This window comes from Augochlora pura, chromosome 2 (genome assembly GCF_028453695.1).
Source record: "Augochlora pura isolate Apur16 chromosome 2, APUR_v2.2.1, whole genome shotgun sequence".
Classification (NCBI taxonomy): domain Eukaryota; kingdom Metazoa; phylum Arthropoda; class Insecta; order Hymenoptera; family Halictidae; genus Augochlora; species Augochlora pura.
Genome location: NC_135773.1, coordinates 5,697,739 through 5,717,641, shown reverse-complemented (window position 1 = coordinate 5,717,641; position 19,903 = coordinate 5,697,739). Strand labels below are relative to the sequence as shown.

At 44.9% G+C, this 19,903-nt stretch overlaps 1 protein-coding gene across 10 annotated transcripts in view; it reads right to left on the bottom strand.

Moving 5' to 3' along the window:
• The window catches only part of Gro (TLE family member transcriptional corepressor groucho), a 152,161-nt gene that overhangs the window by 57,882 nt on the left and 74,376 nt on the right, over positions 1 to 19,903 (bottom strand). For 7 of the 10 annotated variants that reach the window (XR_013494631.1, XM_078187819.1, XM_078187809.1 and 4 more), the window contains 5 exons: positions 17,185 to 17,247; positions 17,020 to 17,106; positions 16,665 to 16,751; positions 16,116 to 16,142; positions 14,451 to 14,810 (listed from right to left, as the gene is read on the bottom strand). Coding sequence is in view for 9 of the 10 variants with exons in the window: in XM_078187819.1 (XP_078043945.1) it covers positions 14,451 to 14,810; positions 16,116 to 16,142; positions 16,665 to 16,751; positions 17,020 to 17,106; positions 17,185 to 17,247 (624 nt within the window). In the remaining variant the exon portion in view is untranslated. The remainder of the gene's footprint in view (positions 1 to 14,450; positions 14,811 to 16,115; positions 16,143 to 16,664; positions 16,752 to 17,019; positions 17,107 to 17,184; positions 17,248 to 19,903) is intronic. The other 3 variants (XM_078187836.1, XM_078187845.1, XM_078187855.1) reach the window with 3 other exon arrangements.

The window sequence follows — 19,903 nt, the reverse complement described above, 5'->3', positions numbered from 1 at the left end:
TTTCGTATCCAAGTACTAAAAAGTGTATATTATAGAGGTATATTATCCAGCACTGTTAAAATAATATATTTATATACCTGCAAAAGTAAAATATTGAACTGATAAAAGAACATTGCTGGAGCAAAAATACATGTTCAAAAGTCTGTACATCTTTTGACTCTCTTTAAAGCAACGCTAAAGGTTAAACATCAGGGTGCAAGAAACGAGATACGAAGACACCGGTTCCCCGCAGGTTGAACGAAGTTTTCCAACGAACGGAGAGCCCGGTTCGGTGGAACGGTGGCGTGTGTAAATTAAGAAGCAATCATCTTTCGCGAATGAACGAATGCAAATGAGCCGGAGCCGAGGTTGCAGCGAAGCAGAAAAATGCGAAAAACAATGCCGGACTCCGTTTTTACTCGAGCATCCAGACAGTAGCTGCACGCAAGCTGCGTCGCCCGCGGACACGTAAATCGTGTTTGAAACATGGAGGATGGTGTCAGCGGACGGCGAAGAAAAGAAGACGCGAGCTACGCGCGTTTCGAGAAGAAAGAAGACGGCGTGCGACGGTGCCGGAGTTGGGAGCGAGAGAGCACGCGACGAGCGCACGCTGGTAGGACAAAGACGGGAAGAATGCGTTTCTGATAGGCGCGATGGAGAGAAAAAAGAGCGCGACGGTGCGGCGCGGCGGCGGCGGCGGCCGGGGTGCGACACCGACGGGGTTGGACAGTGACGAGCGGGGTAGGTAGGACCCACAAAATAAACTGAAACCACCCCCTCCCCCGTTCTCTGTCCGTCCCTTGAACTCTCATTCTAGCCGCGTCACCTCCACCTCCGGCCACCTCTGGCCACCTCTACTCTCTCTCTCTCTTTCTCTCTCTCCCTCTCTCTCTCTCCGCTTGCGACTCACCTCTGCCACCTCCAGTTATTCCTACGGACCGAACGTCCCATCCCGTCGCTCGGCAGACCATCGCGTCGCCCTACCTCGGCCACCTCCGCGGCTACCTAGCTCGGCCAAATAAATTACACCGCCTCGTGACGCGAAAAAATCCAACGAGTCGCTAGAGTGAACGAGCGGCCGAACGAGACGAAGACGGGGGACGAACGCGCGGGAGAAAGAGGGCAGGAACACGGCACGGGCACACCGCGCGGAGAGTGGGAGGGGGGACCGAGGAAGGGAGAGAGCCGTCGAGGGGAGAACGAGAGAAGAAGAGAGGAGCAGTATGCGGATGTCGAGGATGAGGATGAGGAGTTCGGCGTCGGGGGTAGCCGGTCACGGGCGGGAGAGAGAGAGAGAGAGAGAGAGAGAAGCTGCTGCTCCGGTCCTCTGGCGGGAAGAGAGAAAGGGGAGGCGAACGAGATAGAATGGATAAAGGCCAGCACGCGGGGCGGAAATAAAGAGAGAACGAAAAAAGTGGAAGAGGTCGGGGGTGGAGGTGGGTACCGCGGTCCGCTTTAATTGGTTCGACGTGGTCAGATGAAAAATTCAACCACCCCCATACTCCCTCCAGCTTCTCTTTTACCTCCACCCACGACTCTCTCTCTCTCTCTTTTTCTCTCTTCCTCTCTCCTTCTTTCTCTCGCTCTCTATCTCTTACTCTCTTTCTCTCTCTCTCTCTTTCTTTCTATCTCTCTCTCGCTCTCTTTCACTCTTACCAACACAAGCACGCTTTCATCGTCGTCGTGCCACGACACTGGACTACCGACCAAACGAATCTACGCGTCTACATATAGACGTCCCCTGGACCTTTGTGGTCAGCCCGGGACAAAGTATTTCGGCCGTCCTTAGATCGAGTTTTTGCGAACGATAGTGCTCGTTAACCTTCCGCGGACCGTGAATCGGCTTCACTTCACCGACATACTCCGAACGCTCGTTAGGGGAAATGGTAATGCGGACGTTCTTTCTCGATGGGCGACGCGACCGACTTGATGAACCCGATAGGCTGTTGTGTGTACCTACTACACCGCGTACAGGACTGCTAGATTTTTTCCTTTGTGCCTCACTTTGCAAATTGTTGATCGTCTGGGAACTTTTGGCGACACTTCGTTGCTGCACGATCGTGCGGTAATATCGTTGCTTCATCATGTGCGGAAATGTCGAGGGTACCACTTTGCAACCTGTGGAAGATGGTGTTGTATCGTATTATTTTTCTTGGGAAATTTTAACGTTTGCTTAGAACTTTGTGTGCGAATCTATTGCGTTGGAAATTATTAAGTGTTAATTTTAGAAGTATGATTTTTCCTGGGGATATCTGTTTTTAATGATGAGAGAAAATGTGTAAAGGAAATGATTATGTTTGTATTAGTAGCGTAATTGAGACGACAAGCTCAGTTTAATATATAGATTTTTAAACGAACTTCGAACAAATTCTTGTTTAAGATTTAATATTTTTAAGAATCGGTTCAAAATAATGACTGAAGGTTGCACACCATTGAAACTCTTCTAACAAGCTATTGCAATCGAAAAAGCTCTACAAATTGCAACAGTGAAGGAAATTCGATGTCAATGGTTTAAATGCCCCCTGCAAAACTGCAACGTTAAAATTACAATTTATTCAATTAATCTATGAGTTTGTTAAATTTGTAATAAAGTGACGAATTTACTGAAAACTATACACAGTGTCAAGTTAATCAAAATAAACGTTTACGATCTAATCTCGCCAATCTACTCGTCAACTTGAGACTCCGCTTAGTTTACGACAAATTAATCACTTTATTAAAAAAACGAACGAGTCGGCGATCGACAGGAGAAAACCGAAGGTATCGAATGACATTTCAGATTGCTGCACGGGAAAATTTAAATCGAAATTAAAACCGCACGAACTTGCGAACAGACCTCTATTACAAAGGCGGAGGCGCGGTGCAGTTCGAGAGCTCCGTCCGAAAATCGCATCCCTCGCGCGCCGTATCGACGGGCCGAGCGCGAATCGATCCATTAAACGAAACATTTCCCCGAAATTACCCGGCAATGAAGGTCCGGTAATCGATACCGGCCGGCTTTTAACCGCGTCGTGTGTTCCGCAAAGATTTCTGATTTAGCGAGCGGTCTGGCGGAGAGGCCGGTCGTCTATCTGGGGAAACTCGTGGGCTGCTCGTGCTCTCCGTGGTCTCGCGCGCGCGTGAGCCGGCGGAACACGCGCGAGGGGGGACGCAGGAGACAGCGTGTCACGGATGGTCGCATGCAATTCACAACAGTCTATGAGCAGAGCTTAAGTGTGTTCCTCTCGTGGGTAACGTTCCTCCGCGCGCGCGGCTCGTGTATTAGCAGCGGCGGAGACACGCCGCGCCGGCGAGGGTTGCAGAACAGAGGGAGGGGAGGGGAGAACGAAGAGAGAACGGTATAACCGGAAATGAGTTCTCGCGTGTCCACGCTTGGCTCTTGGAACTGCTATTCAGTCCCTCTTTCCTTCTCGGTTCTCCGGTTCACCCCCTGAGAGGATTAGTCGTAGTTCTCTGCCGCCTCTGGCCCTCTCGCCCTCTCGCCATCCACCCCCTTCTTCGGCTCGCAGGAAAGCATTAATCAAAGGAGCAGCGGTGCGCCCTGTTACCGGCACGACGAAAGATGGAAATACACCGAGATAGGAATAGAGGGAGAGAGAGAGACAGACAGAGACGAAGAAGAGAAGAGAGAAGGAGAGAGAGAGAGAGAGAAAGAGAAACTGAACTCGGTCGAGATATCACGGAACCGGGGTTAGGTTACGTTAGCCCGTGCCAACTAACCGCTGCAACCACCTCCGTGACACGGTGTCTTTCACCGTGACTTGCCGCTGAGAATAAAATTCCCGATCCGTTTTACAGTTTGACGCGCCCGTAATAACGCCGCCGACTGCGACCGGAAGAGACACGACTCACCTCTCTCCTTCGTGTGGCGCGGAGCATATACACGCCGCGAATAAAGAGAACGCGGGCGACACGGTCTCGCGAGAACACCGGATCCTCAACGGTGCGTGGAATCTCTTGAATTTTGTTTGCCGCCCTCCGCGTGTGGCTGCGTGGCGAACTGGAACTGGTTCCGTGACTTTGTTACCCCCGATGGAACGCGTTCGCGCGCACGCCGCCTGTGTTAACCGTGTCCTTAATAATCGAGTCTTTCTCCAAAGAGGAATTAATTACTCCGCGAAAGAGGAAAGTTGCTTTCGCAAACTATTATTGGATCGACCCCGCGGTCCCGCTAAAGCGAAATAAATGTTTTGCTGAAATATCAAGGCATCCGGCTTGGCACCAGCCAGTGTTTTCTCTGCTCGCGGATTTTCTGGCGCGGAGAGGGGGGGGGGGGGGGGGGGTTGTTTGTTCGCAGCTCTGCCCGCCCGGCGAAAGAACGCACGGAGTAATTTAAACTTAGGAAATTGTCAATTTTATTCGAGGGGATATCGCGTTTTTAATTGCAATGGATTTCGTGCTTGCCGGCTCGTTTTTCGGAAAGTCTATTGGTCAGTCCGCGCGATACCTGCCGATCCTATTTATAACGATTTTCTGCGGAACCAAAATTCCTTTGGGAATATTTTATTTTATGTAAAAACACCTGCTTTCGTGTCGTTAAATAGGACCAATCGTGTACATATATTTATAGGGAAATTGTTAAATATAGAAAGCTCTTTGGTTAATGCTTTTTGCAATTAACACTTTATCGACCGTAAAAATTTTCGTTTCTATTTTGATTTAATTTATCTTATTAGTCCCGAAAGATCTTTAATATTTAATGATTTATATAATAATATTGAAGCTTGTAGTACAATCTAACACATTTATGTCAATAACAGATACAAAATTAATGGTTATTATTGCAACCGATTTATAGGCTACCGGTTGATAAAGTGTTAATTTCGACTATTGTGATTTCATCTAGAAGCCACGTCCACTTTTGCGAAATATTTATTTATCGTTAGACGAAGGGGGTTATTATGGTCGTAGACGCGGGAAGCGGGCTGCAGAAGTCGGAGCCCGAGTTTCGTAACTTTCGGCCGTGCGCGAGTGACCACCGGTGATTTCATTGACGAGCGCGGTGGCTCCGCTCAAAATACCTGTGGTCGAAAATGGGGATGGGCGAGTTAAGGCCGGCGGTTCGATACACGACCATCATTATCCTAGCAGTTTAGTGGGCTTCCATATCAAAGGAGGATTTTTACGGCGTACGACGATCAGCTTTCTACCTGTACGGAATACACGAAAGGCACTCTTTGGCCAACTTCTCTCTCTCTCTTTCTCTCTCAAGACCACGTTTCCCCGGTTTCACTTGACCCGAACTTGATCTGTTGCACACGCCCTGTCTCTTTTGAATGAAAATTATGAGGACTACGGATTTCACTAATTAAAGAAACCGAAATCTTCATTTGACACTTCCTTATCTTTCATGGATTTGGATATACGTTGCTTTAAACATACGAAGGCGTTTATAAAAATGTCTATCAAAGTTTATTCGTTAACAAAGGAAGAATTAAAATTGGTTTTGATTTCAACGAAATTATGGATTTAATGCTTTGCAGTTGAATCTATTTTAACTTCAATTTAAATATAAACTTCGATAATGCGAATATCATCTTCAAACGAGATATAACAATCTTTAATGGCGCTATTATTAATCTCTGATTAAGGAATTATAATTCTTGTTACTCGGTTATCCAAATAATAATAATAGCTATGATACTCTCAATCTGTGCAGTTTTCTAAAAAAAAAAACTATGACGAATGACACATGAAATTGGTGAAGGATTTAAAAACGTCGCATTATTTTTAATCAAATTATCGAAAGAAGAAACTAACTGATGCCGCGCGCAGTGTTTATTTCGCATGGAAATCTGCAATCCAGTAATAAGATTACGTCGACGGAACGAAATCGAGTTATCACGATTATTGCGATAAGGTATCGAATAGAGATTTATAGGGCGAGAAACGCGAGCCCCGTGTCGAGAGAAAGTTTTTAATAAAATCGTCCTGCGGCTGCGAAGTTGCAAGCGGCACGGCGTATACGAATGCAAGGAGCGTCGCGACGCTTCGTATAGGCATACGGTGTACAAGTGGAATTCTGAGCAGGAAACTGGGTACGTTAATTTCGAACACCAAAGCTCCGTAGCACGTGACGCGGCGTGAATACAAGAGATATGTGAATTACACTCCATTGTCTTGAGGACACCGTTCAAATCATAGTCCGCCGGGACAAAGGTCTGAGAGCTCGGCGCCCGTGCCGCGCGGCAAGTTTGAACGTTGAAAACTTTTCCAGCTTTGCGACGAGACGAGGGTGGAAATATCTATTAACACGAGCGTTGTTTCAACGTTAGGAGACAAAAGAAACGGGACGGGGAAAGTGTTACCGGAATAATAACGGCCGCGCCGCGGACCGGTAATCGTTTCGCCCCAGATTCTCTGTGAAAAATGTTCGCCAGCTACGCGAACGGAACAACCGGTGGTTTAAATAATAATACGACAGAAAAATGACGACGATTTGTTGGGTCGTGATTGGAATTGCTATTGCTGTTTGGGAGATTTATTCGGAGGTCCTTAACAGCGATGCCCCGGGTCCGGTGCGGTTTCGTCGCGCTGGAGGGGATAACGAAGTGCCGCTATTAGCACCGGAATCGCACTGACCCTAGGCTTACACGTTATTTTGACGCGTTTCAAATTTATTTACGATTATCGAAACTGTAAGGATTCATTTGCGGGGAATTTATTCAATAAATTTATCTCATTGAATTTGTATCGCACCAAGAACCGCCAAGAATTGAAATGAACGCTTCTTATTTTAATGAAGTAGCCATCAGTGCTATAGCGTTAAATGTGATTACGATTATTGAAAATATAAGGATACATTTACGGGGAATTTATTCAATAAAGTTATCTCATTGAATATATATCGTGATAAGAACCGCCAAGAATCGCAATGAGTGCTTATTTTAACGAAATAACCATTAGTGCTATAGCGTTAAATGTGATTACGATTATTTAAATTATAAGGACACATTTACGGGGAATTTATTCAATTTACATCATCGAAAATATATCGTGATAAGAATCGCCAAGAATCGGAATGAACGCTTCTTATTTTAACGAAGCAGCCATCAGTGCTATAGCGTTAAATATGAATCATTCTTTGAAGTATCAAGGAGACAGATTAAATGTATTAAGCTAGATTATGCAGAAAGAAAGTTGTTAATAAATTTTCATTTGAAAACCCGTGCTCCTCGAACGAACGTTGTTCAAGCACCCGCGCATTCCAGGGAGGTCAGGTTAACCTATAGTCGCAGAAGAAAATCATTCGAACCAGACTTATCCAAGTTTCATGAAAGCGGGCATCTCATATGCACAGCAGTCCGATAGCGGATACTTATCATTCGTTACATTTCCCGTTTTCCCCCCTTTGCATCTCGGCTCAAAGTACGCGGAAGATCTGAAATTATCTCGGCAGACAGCGCGCAGAATGTGTAAGGTGCGGGTAAAATGTATAGTCACGACCGACCCGGCCCGAAGAACTGATAAAAGACACCTAGAGACCGCCGGGATACAAAGGCTCCTATATAATCAATGTTTGAAGAGCCGGCTGGCTACCGGCGTTTTCATAAAAAAAAAAAAAGAAGAAGAAACGAGGATTTAAACATTAAACCAGGCCCGCGCTGCCCTAATCGACCGGCTTACCTTCTCTTCAAATAGAATATCAGAGCAACGATTAGAGCCCCCGGGCGCGGGGGGCGGGGGGAGGGAGCCGGTTCTCCAGGAAATGGGTGAAATGCCTTTTTGAGGGGTCAAAAGCAAATCTACCGCGTCACGCGAGTTCCAGGAATTGATTGCACGTTCGCCCGCAATCGATACCGTCTCAAACAAGCTAAAAGTAACTGCGCCGCGGTCGTGCATTATGAAAAGGACAGTCGGAGCCGTTCGGTTCGGTTCCGTCGGGCGAATCGGAGGAGTCCGTGGGAGGGCGACGAACAAGTGTCTGGCCGACGGCCGCGATGCTGCGAAAGCTTCTGACGTAAAAAGGCTCGATTATCATATTGCTAGTCGAGAGCGACATGCAATCGCGATGGCTCATTTTCATTTCAAAGACGGCGGGTGTATCATCGATCCGCGGTTCGACCCGACGATTCACCGCTCGGCGCGGAAGTGGGCCAGGTGACAGGGATGATCCCGGTGTGTCGACGGAACGAAACCCGAAAGCGTATCGCGTATTCCGGCGTTAGTTGGCCTTGTTTCGAACACCCCAGACTCGACATTTTCACGGACCCCTGCGCTACCGGAATCGAATCCTGATTGCTTCGCTCCTTTGGTCTGAACATCGACAATTTCTCAAGAATTCGAACTATAGCCGTGTAATCTTCCTTTCGTCGCTGCTGTACAATAATTTCTAACTGTTTAACGGTTCGCGGAGATACGGATTTGCATGAACATTCGTAGACAAAGCTCGATCAATAAATCCGGTAAATTTTGACCGTGGCAGCCGGATTCGAGCCCCTTTACCAATAAGAATCACTGCCGGACAGTGTGCAAGGAGAGCAAGCGAGCCGGGCGTCGCGACGGTCGATCGCGTCTGTTCGTTACACTCCTACACACGCGCGAGTAAATGGAGTTGATGACGGAGTCCGGTCAGTGCCTCAACTTCAAACAAACTTCTATGCACCCTTGGGCTTCGAGGGATTGGCCGTGTAAACGACGCGTCGTTAGTTCCCTCGGCGACCAGATAGAAAAAGACGGTCGAAGGGGGTGGGGAAGACAGGGGGGGGGGGCGTCGAACGAGGAACGGGGTGGAAGCCAAGAGAAGAAGAAGAAGAAGAAGAAGAAGAGGAGGAGGAGGAGAGGAGCGAACCACACGAGCGTGACTTACGATTAGGGTTCCTGGCTCGCGACTTTCCAGGCGCAACGCGACAATTGACCGCGACAGGTATCCGCTCGACCAACTCCGAGACAATTGCACCGTTTCGCCGCTAAACGGGCCTGAAGGCTGCGGCTGCTTCCGGTAGAATTAGAAAATTGTAGACGAAGCTGGGTGGCTGTAGACTTTTCGGAACGATCCGGACAGAACGGTACGTTCGCGGTACGCAAAATCTACCTGTTTGAGACCACGTTCTTAGTACAGGTCGCTTGTTACGTACAAACGAAATTGTTTAAAAGAAAATGACATCTTGAATCAGAGCGAAGAAATTTTGGTCAGCTATAGAAAACCTGAAGGCTTGAAGATAATAATGAAATTTGTTAATTAACGATATCTGGAATTAAAAATTTAATACGTTTTGCGAATTTCGTACAAGGTGTACAATCACTTATTTTTTTAATTTTTCCTAAACGCATTTGTAGAAATACTTATTTTACTCTCTATACGAATGCGTTCAGAATATGATACCGATATTTAACCTCAATTCAATTTCATCGAAGACATTAAAATCAATTTTTCATATTTTATAAAAGCAGTGTAGAACCAGATTACATTATGCAGACAATTTGGTGTGATCGATTCTATTTGGAATAACCTAGGACACCGAAGTTTAATTCGGTAACTTTGTGGCCTAAAGACAGGAGTCAAACGGGCTCATCATTCAGGACTTAGAATCAGACGTACTCGGGATTCAAAAACTTGTAATGGTCAGTCTAAAGTTTGGAGACCTAAGCGGAACGATGCCGGGGATGAGAAATCCAAACCGGATAACTTTCAAACCGAGCAACCCTAGGTTGACGACAGCCTAAACCTGGAGGTCCAAGTCTGTTGGACTTTCAGATCCAGAGACCTAATCCTGTCAACATTAGCACTCGGAGATCAAACTCAGATGACCCGTGTCATAGAGGATTTGGGGGCCTCGGAATATCTTTGATTGGGATCTTTAAGTTTCCGTGTCCCTTTTCGATCGCAAACGGACATCCTAAATCTACAATTCGAACGATGTGATTTCTCTTTGTATAAATTAAATCAGTAAGCTTTTTTTGAATTTTTGATCGACGGATTTCACGTATCTTGGCGTTTTTCATAAATCAACAATGTTCATGATTGTGCCCTTACGTTTATAACATTTTTGATGTTTCATAATTCAGTATAGAAAAATGTTTAGAAATGTTCAATAAGATTTTTAATTTTATTCAGATATTATAAGGCTTTTAATAGAGCGATATGAATGGCTTCATCTTTTATATTGTATATAACTTTATTCTTTAAATGTATGGAAGCGGGTATTTTGGCAAATATTAATGATAATTTTAAAACTGTTTTATCAGGAAGAATTTTCTATCTCGTAAATAGGATACGTATATGAAAAATCACAGTTTAATGGTAAGCAGAAAACCGATACCATAACTGATATTAAGATATACAAGAAACAGTGTATGAAGTAGAACATTATATCAATATTAACCCCATCACGAAACATCCTAAACCATCCCTGTATCAGTTTCTTATTTACAGTGGTATGCAAAAACCTCTGTATCTCATTTTTACCATGATGAAATTGAAAAGCATTAAATAAATTCTACTGTAGAAACATTTTCAATCCTTCGGATAATTTTCGTGATTCACTGTATAATAGTATAACGAAAAAATAACCTGATCAATGATCAACGATCACAACTCGTTAATTATTGTAACCAATTTATTATTGTAACCAATTTATAATAACCGAACAAAAGGTAATTGGTTAAAGAACAATCCGATTAACGATTACAACTCGTTCACTTACTATAGAATAGCTGTAACAATTACCGATCTACAATCTTGAATCATTAATCAGATTACCTTTCGTCCACCACCGACGGTAATTCGCTCAATAAATGTCCTTAGAGCAGTCGACGAATTACGGGCGTAATCGTAAGGCGAGGCCAGTGTTCTATTCGCCGGGCGACTGCGCCGGCTTATTTATCCAGGAGAGCCCCGGCGCCGGAAAGTATCGCCCATTCAACGCGCTGAACACCCTAATTACCAGGTTACGGGGAGCATAAATAACCATTTACATTCCGCGCGCACGTCGAAATATGAAGAATTCGGCCGGCCGTTAATCCGAGACAAGCCGGCCGCGGAAAAGCCCCTTTAATTTCCACGGTTCTGAATTCCCGCGCGGAAAAGGCAGCAAAGCACACGGCGGGGATCTCTCCCCTCCTCCTCCTCATCCTCCTCTCCCCACCCGGCGGGTTGCTCTTTTTTTGCGAGCGCGGGTCGCGCTCTCGCGCGGGGTGGCCGCGTCGCTGCGCGTATTATGCGACGCGTCACTTTCGTAGCCGACGCAGAAAAGGGCACGGGGGTCCGGCGAAAAACCAGAAAAAGACCTGGACGACCAAGGCGAGAGGAGGAGGAGGAGGAGGAGGAGAGGGTGGGAGGTCGACGGTAGAGAAGAGGAGATCCGCGAAAGCGCGGAGCGGAGCGGCGTTCGCGAAGGAGTCCTTTAATCGTCGGGTAGCAGCCGGGACGAGGGAGAAGCGGCGGAGAACCCGGCCACCCCACCACCCCCTCCCCGGGGGGGGGGGGAGAAGGCCGAGGGGTGGGGAAAACGGTGGAGGAACAAGCCTGAGAAAAATAATCCAATTTAGCGAGAGTACGCGAGCGAAACGACAGCCTGCAGTTCGCCTGTTTTCACGGTTTTTAATTACGCGCCTCCTCGCGCCGCTGCCCTCCGCGCGGAGGTCGCACACTTTGTCGTCGCGATTCTGACAAAGGAGCGTGTTTTCATGGATATTTCACGGAGCCGCGGCGAAAAGGAGAAACTGTGCGACTACCGGTTTGTCGCCAGCTGACGACTCGACCGATGCGCTTTAACCGTTTGTCGCCTTACCGTCGTCGGCTCGTTTGGAAAGTTCCTCCCCCACCCCCCCCCCCGCGCGAGTCCTTTTTGCTCCCGTCGCACCGTGCACCGAAGTGTTTCTTTCGGACTCAACGATGTCGTCCTGGGTTAACAGCTAGTTCTGTTCTCTAGCACCGTTTTAGCCCTTCCCTGGTGAATTAGGTGCATACGGGAGCTTTCGGATTTTTTCAGTTTTACTTCTGATTGATATAAATTCAATTTTGGAGCGTCTTTCTAAGATTTTTCTTTCATTAAACAGTGGTAGAAAAAGAAGAGAGCTGTGATCAACCCTGTACAATTATGTGTGACTTAAATGTATAGGTAATTCGATGAGTTACCCGTTATTAGTATAGCCAAGAAATTGGATGTTTGTATTAATTAGTAACTAAAGACGATATTGGAGTTTTAAAAATGTTTAAGGTAGATGTCCCAGTTTTCATGCTTGTCCCAATTTTTGGGATAAAAAATTGTTGTGCCCTTGGAATAAAAGCATGTAGAAAAAGGAAAATCTGTGATCTATCTTTTTTATTACGTTTACCTATTAACATGAATATTTCTGGAGGGGTGTTACATTTTCCATATGCTAAAATGTAATAAACTTTTTACAAAAATCATAAGAAACGCTTGTTGAAGCTTGTTAAAAATTGGCTTGAGGGCACGGTAATTGGGATATCTACCCTAAATTAATTGACTGACAAATTCTACTTTTTATAAAAACCTAGCGAGCCCTCAAACTGATTTCTCCAGATGAAATCTTGAAGCTTTCTATATCGAGAAGAGTGTACCAAAATTATAAAAAGGATGGAGTTATCGCTACCTGCACTGTGTATAACAAAAGTATTAATTACTATCCCTTCATACTAATTTTTCCTATTGTATTGCAAAACAATTGCAGAAATGGAACATCTAACTTGTTTCACACATTCGTCGCGGTTTATTCCTCATGCTAAAATGTTCATTCAATCTGATCAATCATACAGCACAGCGTGTGCTCGCGCATTCAACGAAACGGTAATACAATATACCACAAAGTAATTGACCTAAGGAATCAACGTGTCTCCTTCTGCGAAATGAAATATCTATATATGTACAGCACTTTGTTCTGCGGCACGAATGAAATTGAAATATTAGACGGTACAAACTCACACCGTCTCAGACCATTTAACCGTTAAACCGTAGTACAATTTAAGACCCAAAGACAAAATAAATTATTATTCACACGAACGTGATTCGAAGAACACAAAGAACATCGCGTTGCTCTTCAACATTAAACTATTCTATTTTTCTTCGACTTTTCCAAGAGGATCCCTAGTTCGATATCTCCTAGTCTAAGGAAATGAAATACTCGTTATACAGTCGTCCGTCTAAAAAATCAAACACTAATGCAAATACATTAATACCGCGTGAACGCGGAGCACAACTGTTGCTTCAAATTGTACAAGAACCGTCGAATTAATTTCGATGCCATGTTTCCACCGTTGCGAGCGGAGTTCAACAAGTTCCGTTTGAATAAATGAACTTCTTATCAAGAATTTTCCTACGGCCAAACGGCGGAACGTGGCTACCGATTTTCGCGACCGTCCGCCGTCGGGGCGGTTTTCGAAGTTTTATCGTTCCTGCTCGAGGCATTTCCTGCGATACGTCGCAACCGGTCGCGCAACACTACGACCCACAGTTTTATTCGCCACAACTTTGACCTGTGCGCGCACGCTTTGAAATGCATCGACGGGTTTGATGTGTTCCTACGAAAGTGGACTTTCCGCGAATACGTGCAACGGCGGCTCTCTCCATCTTCCCGGAGACCATATTGCCGCTTTTATTATCTCCATTCGATTCTTCGGGGAATTTCTACGCGTCCGCTGCTGGTATAGCGATCATTCCTTTGTGTATTATTTACGTCCTGATCGGTTGATATCGGATGGAAACGGATGCTTGTAAACCAAGAGGGCACGTTATTAACGGAACTGACCAATTTACGAAATCCGAGACGAATTAGTAGACGCATGAGGTACGCTATTAAATTATTATTGAGATTTCTTTGCATTAATTATAAAATAAAACGGCCTGTAAAATTCTAGTTTACCTTGGTAAAGAATATCTGATAGAAATACATTTGCAAACTCTTCCAGTGGTATAAAAATTATTCGGAATACATATTTCATAAAGATAGTTTGATGTTACTATCTCAATCCGTAAATAACCATAATCTTGATGAGTATCTTTACAATAATTATTTTTAAAACGAAAGTTCTATAGAAGATCGTTAAAACCTAACATTAGATATGTAACCACTTGTTTAATATAATATAAATACAAATTAAATTTAAATGAAATTAATATATAACGTTAAAAAACAGTGATACTATATTTTCTTCTGTTTTTCTCATATTCCATATTTCAACTTTAACCGTCAAAAGAGAAATGTCACCGCTTTATCTAACATCTGTCGAAAGTTCTTCGATTCGAAGCGGAGCTTTGTCATTTTCACCCTATTGTTGGCCGCGACAGGATTAACGCGCGAGATTCTTCTCGGAGGGATTCTTAAATAGCGTGTAACAGGTGGGTTCGAAGCCGGTGGCGCGAGCGTGAGGAGCGCGAGCGAGAGCGCGCGTGCTCGAGGCTCGTGCTCGCAAAAACAAGAGAGTGGTCGTCGGGGCGGTCGGTGCGCACACCGGTTACGGTGGGGTACAAGCGTAGGTATAGATAAACGGTGAACAGGAATAAACTCACGTGTCCGAGCTTCTCCTCCTTCCGCCTCTTGGGATCACCCTCGAGGTCAGGGGTGCGGCTGCGGAATTTCTCGGGCGGTGAAACGGATCGCCTGAGTCTGTCGTCGGTGAGGGCGATCGGCTTACGGTCCTCGGGCGTCTCCGCGGCGGCCCGGTGTTGCTGCAGGTCAGACGGTTTCAGGAGTGCCTGCGCCTGTGCCTGGACCGCAGCGGCGGCCGCGGGGTGCGGGGGCGGCGCGAGATGAGGCGGCACCACCGCGGCTGCGGCCGCCGCGGCCGCACCTGCGAACCCCAACAGCCCGGCCGGCGGAAGACCGCCGACCACCGCGCCATGGGGCAGCTGCTGCGCGTGAATCTGTTGCTGTAACATCGGCCAATCGGCATGATCAACCCTTCTTTCTTCATATAAAGCATCCCAATCATTTCTAACAATTCAATCGGATATCCCGATCCGTTCGGTTCAGGGACCGGTATATCTTTAAATTACGCTTAAAATAAATGATTTCAAATGAAATTTCAATGAAATATAACATTATTAACCCCTTGCACTCGAGTGATGACTCTAAGGCACCGCTAAAATTATTACATCGAATTCCCAAATAATATTTCTACCCTGAAAATTTGGATTTTAAAAATGTTCTTTAAAGCGTAACTGTTGTTACATGAGTTACAAGATTCAATTTCATATATGTAAAATACACTCTGTTATATAAAATGAAAATGCTATATGACAGAAAAATTATTTTAGAATTACGATTAATATAGCTTCGAGTGCAAAGGGTTAAGTGATATCGCGTCTATCGAAATAATAAAATTATTCACAACGCCCGTTCGCCAATTTTGATTTTCTTCTTTTTTTCTTTTTATCTTATTCGTTTATTTTAGGCAAGGAACATCTTCGTCATTGTTTTCGTTATTGGTAGTATCGGGCTCCCGATAAATCCTTACACGGACATTTTTCAGTACGCGGGGCACAATACTCGACGACTTGAAACCAGTTATTCTGTTGACCTATATTCGTACTACAGCATGCTACAAATTCCTTTTTAATACTTCGTACATTTCGATTTTCTCGAAAGGATTACGTTTGTTTGTAGGCTTTTATCGAGCTTCCGTTCGAGAGCATGCTTTGGGAATACTTTGCTGCGTCTATATTTGTAGCTCTTGCTTCGATACGATATTCCCTTTCTGAAATCGCGCATTGTTTACCTTTCCACGCCGTATCGTTCTATCGAAAATATTGTTTATTATTAAATAAGAACAAACCGAATAGAACAGCGGAGCCGATTACTGTGCGGTGACCAATTCCTGCGACTTTTCGATGAGAATTAATTTTATACTCGTCGAATAAAGTATGTCTAGCTTTTTCATTAGTGTATTTTATTTATTATTGAGTAGAAGAATTTAACAAGTCGTGTTAGACAAATATAAAGTTAATTACGGCAGACCAAAGACACGGCAACTGGTCACTCAGAATTAATCGGCTTTAATACTCTACAACATAACAAGCTATTGATCATCAGCTATTGGAATCATTGCAAAATCGTATTTCCTACTCTTTATAATCACGCATCTGGCGCGATTGTAGAGAGAGACTACTCTGTTTTATTTTTCCAGCGAGAGGATCTTCTGGGTCAAAGTGGCCTTAAAACGAAAACGAACTCACCAGTAGCTGCTGTAGACCCTGTTGTTGCTGAAAAAGAGTTTCGCAATAGTTAGTGGTGTCGGCGGCCACAGTTTTATTCGCGGAATTACGTTTTAACCCTCATACACTCCTCGAGTGAAAGTTCACCCATTTTCTCTTCGAGACATTCCAAAATGTTTCATTCTATTCCAATTTATTTTTGAATCTTTAGCATTTGCATCTTGTTAATGAATATTGTATATAGCACGGATAAAGTGAGATGTCTTAGAGTTAACTATACAGAACGCACGCGAGCCATTCAAACGCTGAATAGGAGACGATACAGAAGCAGTGAAAGCATCGCGTGACATCTTCACGAACGATTAGAATTTGGCAACAAGATCGAATAAAATTGTATTCGCATGTACTTCCATTGTTTCTCTATATCATAACGCGTTCCGCATATTTAATACCAACCCGTCAACCTAACATTCAATTTATTTCATTAAATAAAAATTGAGCAGTTAACGTATATTTATAATATCGAATATATATGATCGCAAAAATTCATTTTTCAATGTGTTAACTGACCATAATCGGCGCTAGCATCCGCAGCTTATTAGATGGGTGCCAAGTATAATCGGCACTCGTGTCCGCAGCTCCCCGCATAGTTTCCCACTATATAGTAATCAGCGTCAGGAACGAAAATGATTAAAAAACGAAAATGGGTGAATGCTACGGGACGTTCTTTCGCGCAACTATATTTGAGGAGCGTATAAAAGTTACGAGCGAGTTTTCGTCGGGCGAGCGGCCGGCAAACGCGGGGAAAAAAAAAAAAAGGGGCGGGGGGGGGGGGGGGGGCGTAGATGGTGGTGGGGGGATCGGTGTGCCGACTGCTTGCCAGAACGAAGGAAGTTAATAGAATCAATCGTAGAGAGACGCTCACCCCAATAATAGCGTTTAGCTCGGACGTCGTGACTTGCTTCGCCCTCTCGACGGCATTGGCCACCTGCTGCTGATGCTGCAAGCCATGCTATCATTATCGCGTCGTTGTCACTCTCGATCGTGAGATTGCGCGGCACACGTGCCAAACAGAAAGTCAAAGACTCACCTCTTGTGCCAGGAACGGCAGTAGCTGGACGATTATCGCGTTCAGCCTCTTGGCGATCTCCGTCTGCAACCATGATGAATGGTCCAATTAATGAAAGAACCGCGGACGAGGGTGGGCGGGGGGGGGGGGGGGAGGAGCGGCGGCGGCGGAGGCCGGGACGCGGCCGATTAAGAGCGGAATCCCGGACCGGAAATTTCTAAAATACCACCGGCGAGGGCCTCCAAGAAATTTAAGGATCAATAAGCAAGCCGCGCGCCGCGCACGGATTCGGGCCGGGCGGGCCGCGGCCGTACTGAAATCTGCGAGACCGCGCGCGCGGCCGCAACTGGAACAATCCCGGGGTCGGCCCGAAACACGCCCATATAGGCGTTCGACTTTCTCGGATCGTTTTTATCAGCTGGAGAGCACGTAGCGCGCGAATCCGAAATTTTTTCCTATTAGCCCAGTTTTTGGCCGTGCGATTATTAACCCTTTGAGAACTCGGAGAACTCTCTCGCGGATTAGTCAGCGGCAACCGGAGATGCTTATGTTCGCGCGGTCCTTTAAATAAAATGTATTAAATGCTCGGCAAACGTTGCGGTTAGCCGTATATTTATAAACCGTGATTATGATTACAATAAGCCGCTAGAATTAACAATGTTCCGAGCACCGACATCTAAGTCGAAACTAAACCAGATCATTCTTGGACGTTTAATTTCGGGACGAGCGACGTTCTCGCCTCTTTCTCTTGATTTAATAAATTCATGTAAACGCATGTTGAAGATTTGCGAGCGGAAAACGTGAGCGCGTCTTACAGCACGTGAACGAGTTGGCTCGACTGCGACGATCACGAGAAAACGGTGAGAAAGATATCTGTCATTTGTTACGTAGACATTTGGCGGCGATGTAGATGATGGAGGAGCGAGAGGGAGGAAAGAGAGCGTTTCATTCTAGGCCTGCTAGAGGACTCATCACTGAGGGTGTCTAGCGAACCCTGTTGAAATTTAGAGATAACGGGGGGGATGGTATAAAATGTGGAAATAATAGGAGGATGGTATAAAACGTTTACAGGGTGAATCAATCAACTAGGCGAAGTTGTAGCTTAGTTCAGGATGGATTTAGAATAAAGTTGCGGAAGAAAATTTTACACCATTTAATAAACGATATCACCCTATAGAATAATGTTTTACACAACTGTATCGTTGCACTTTGCAAACTTCGAGAGGACGTAAAGAGAGAGCTTTACAGCGCTTCCAATCTGATTCGTATAATTGTCATAATTTAATAATGTATTTAACCGAAATACAATTACCACATTATCCGCAGAGTTTTGTTCATTTACGGAATATAATGGTTAGAAATATGGATCAAAGCTGCAAGCGATATAGCCTGCAGGTTTACTATATACGTTCGAACATTATCCAATCAATTTAATTACATCGCAGGAATATCGGGATGCATTATATGCGTATATGCATTTGTAAAGACATTTTTAATGTATGCCTGAATCAGACTTATTATCACATAATAAATTTAAATTTACGGAACGCTTTATATCCACATACAAAAAATTAAAGTAACTCAAATTACTATTAATCAATTATCAGGGAAGCTTGTACAATCTTACGAATGCAATTTAATAAAATAAAAGGCAAGCCAGGAAAATAAAATAACAGAAAACTAAGTAATCGGTAATATTCATTTTTACCCGATGGTTGTCGAAATAATTTTCAAACGCCGTGCGAAATAATGCTTGTAAACCTTGTGAATTTATCCATCATCCGCGTCACGATAATATACCGGGGAAATTATCATTCTCGGCCGCGCGTTATTTGTGTGTAAAGCATGTCTATAATAAACAGCTATGACACAGTAAATTCTGGGCGACCGCCAGGAGGCAGGAAAAATTAACGCGCCACGCGGTGAAAACTTGAACACCGTGTCGACTTCTTTTCTGCTCGGCGGATCATTGAAATTCTTCGCGTTAGCGCTTACGGGTGGCATCGTGACCGCACACGCATTACGGTGAGCAGCCGGCAATGGGGCGTCGATTTCAATGGGCCGTAAAAAGGTTTCCATATCGTATTTAAATGCGTGACCGGTTAACACGGTCGGATTGATTGAAAAAAAATACCGGAGGGGCGGCCCTTGCAATTGTAAACCGAGCGCGAACAACTCGCGGGGGACACCCGTAAAAAACGTCATGAAATTCGGGGTTACGTTGCGGTGATTGTACCGCACGTGACGACCGGCAAATGGGCACGTGAGCTCCCCGGCCCACGGCACGGTGTACGAGAGAGCGTTTAGTCATTAATACGACGCGATCGAATCGATTACGCGCACGGCCATGTGACTTTCCCACAACGACCGCCATTGTCCGAGAAAAAGAAACCGACCGCGCGCAGCCGACGCTAATAGAACGACGTCTTGCAACCCTCTCACGAGTGGACATTGGCAGAACACTTGAACCTGGCACAGGCGTTCGGGCATCTTGATACAATTTGCGTTCCCTCGAGGCTGCGTCATATTTTTAAATATCCACCGTTGTATTAAATTGAAAATTTAGCGTTTCGATGTTTCGTTTGTACTTCAATTTGACTTCAAATTATTGACTGTAATACAAACGTATTCCAATGGGTTAGGATCGCAGGTGGTGTGAGACACATTTTCCTCATTCTAAACAACGTGTGTTATGTTTCCTGATCCAATTTATTGTTTAGTTAATTTACAGCAACTTTTT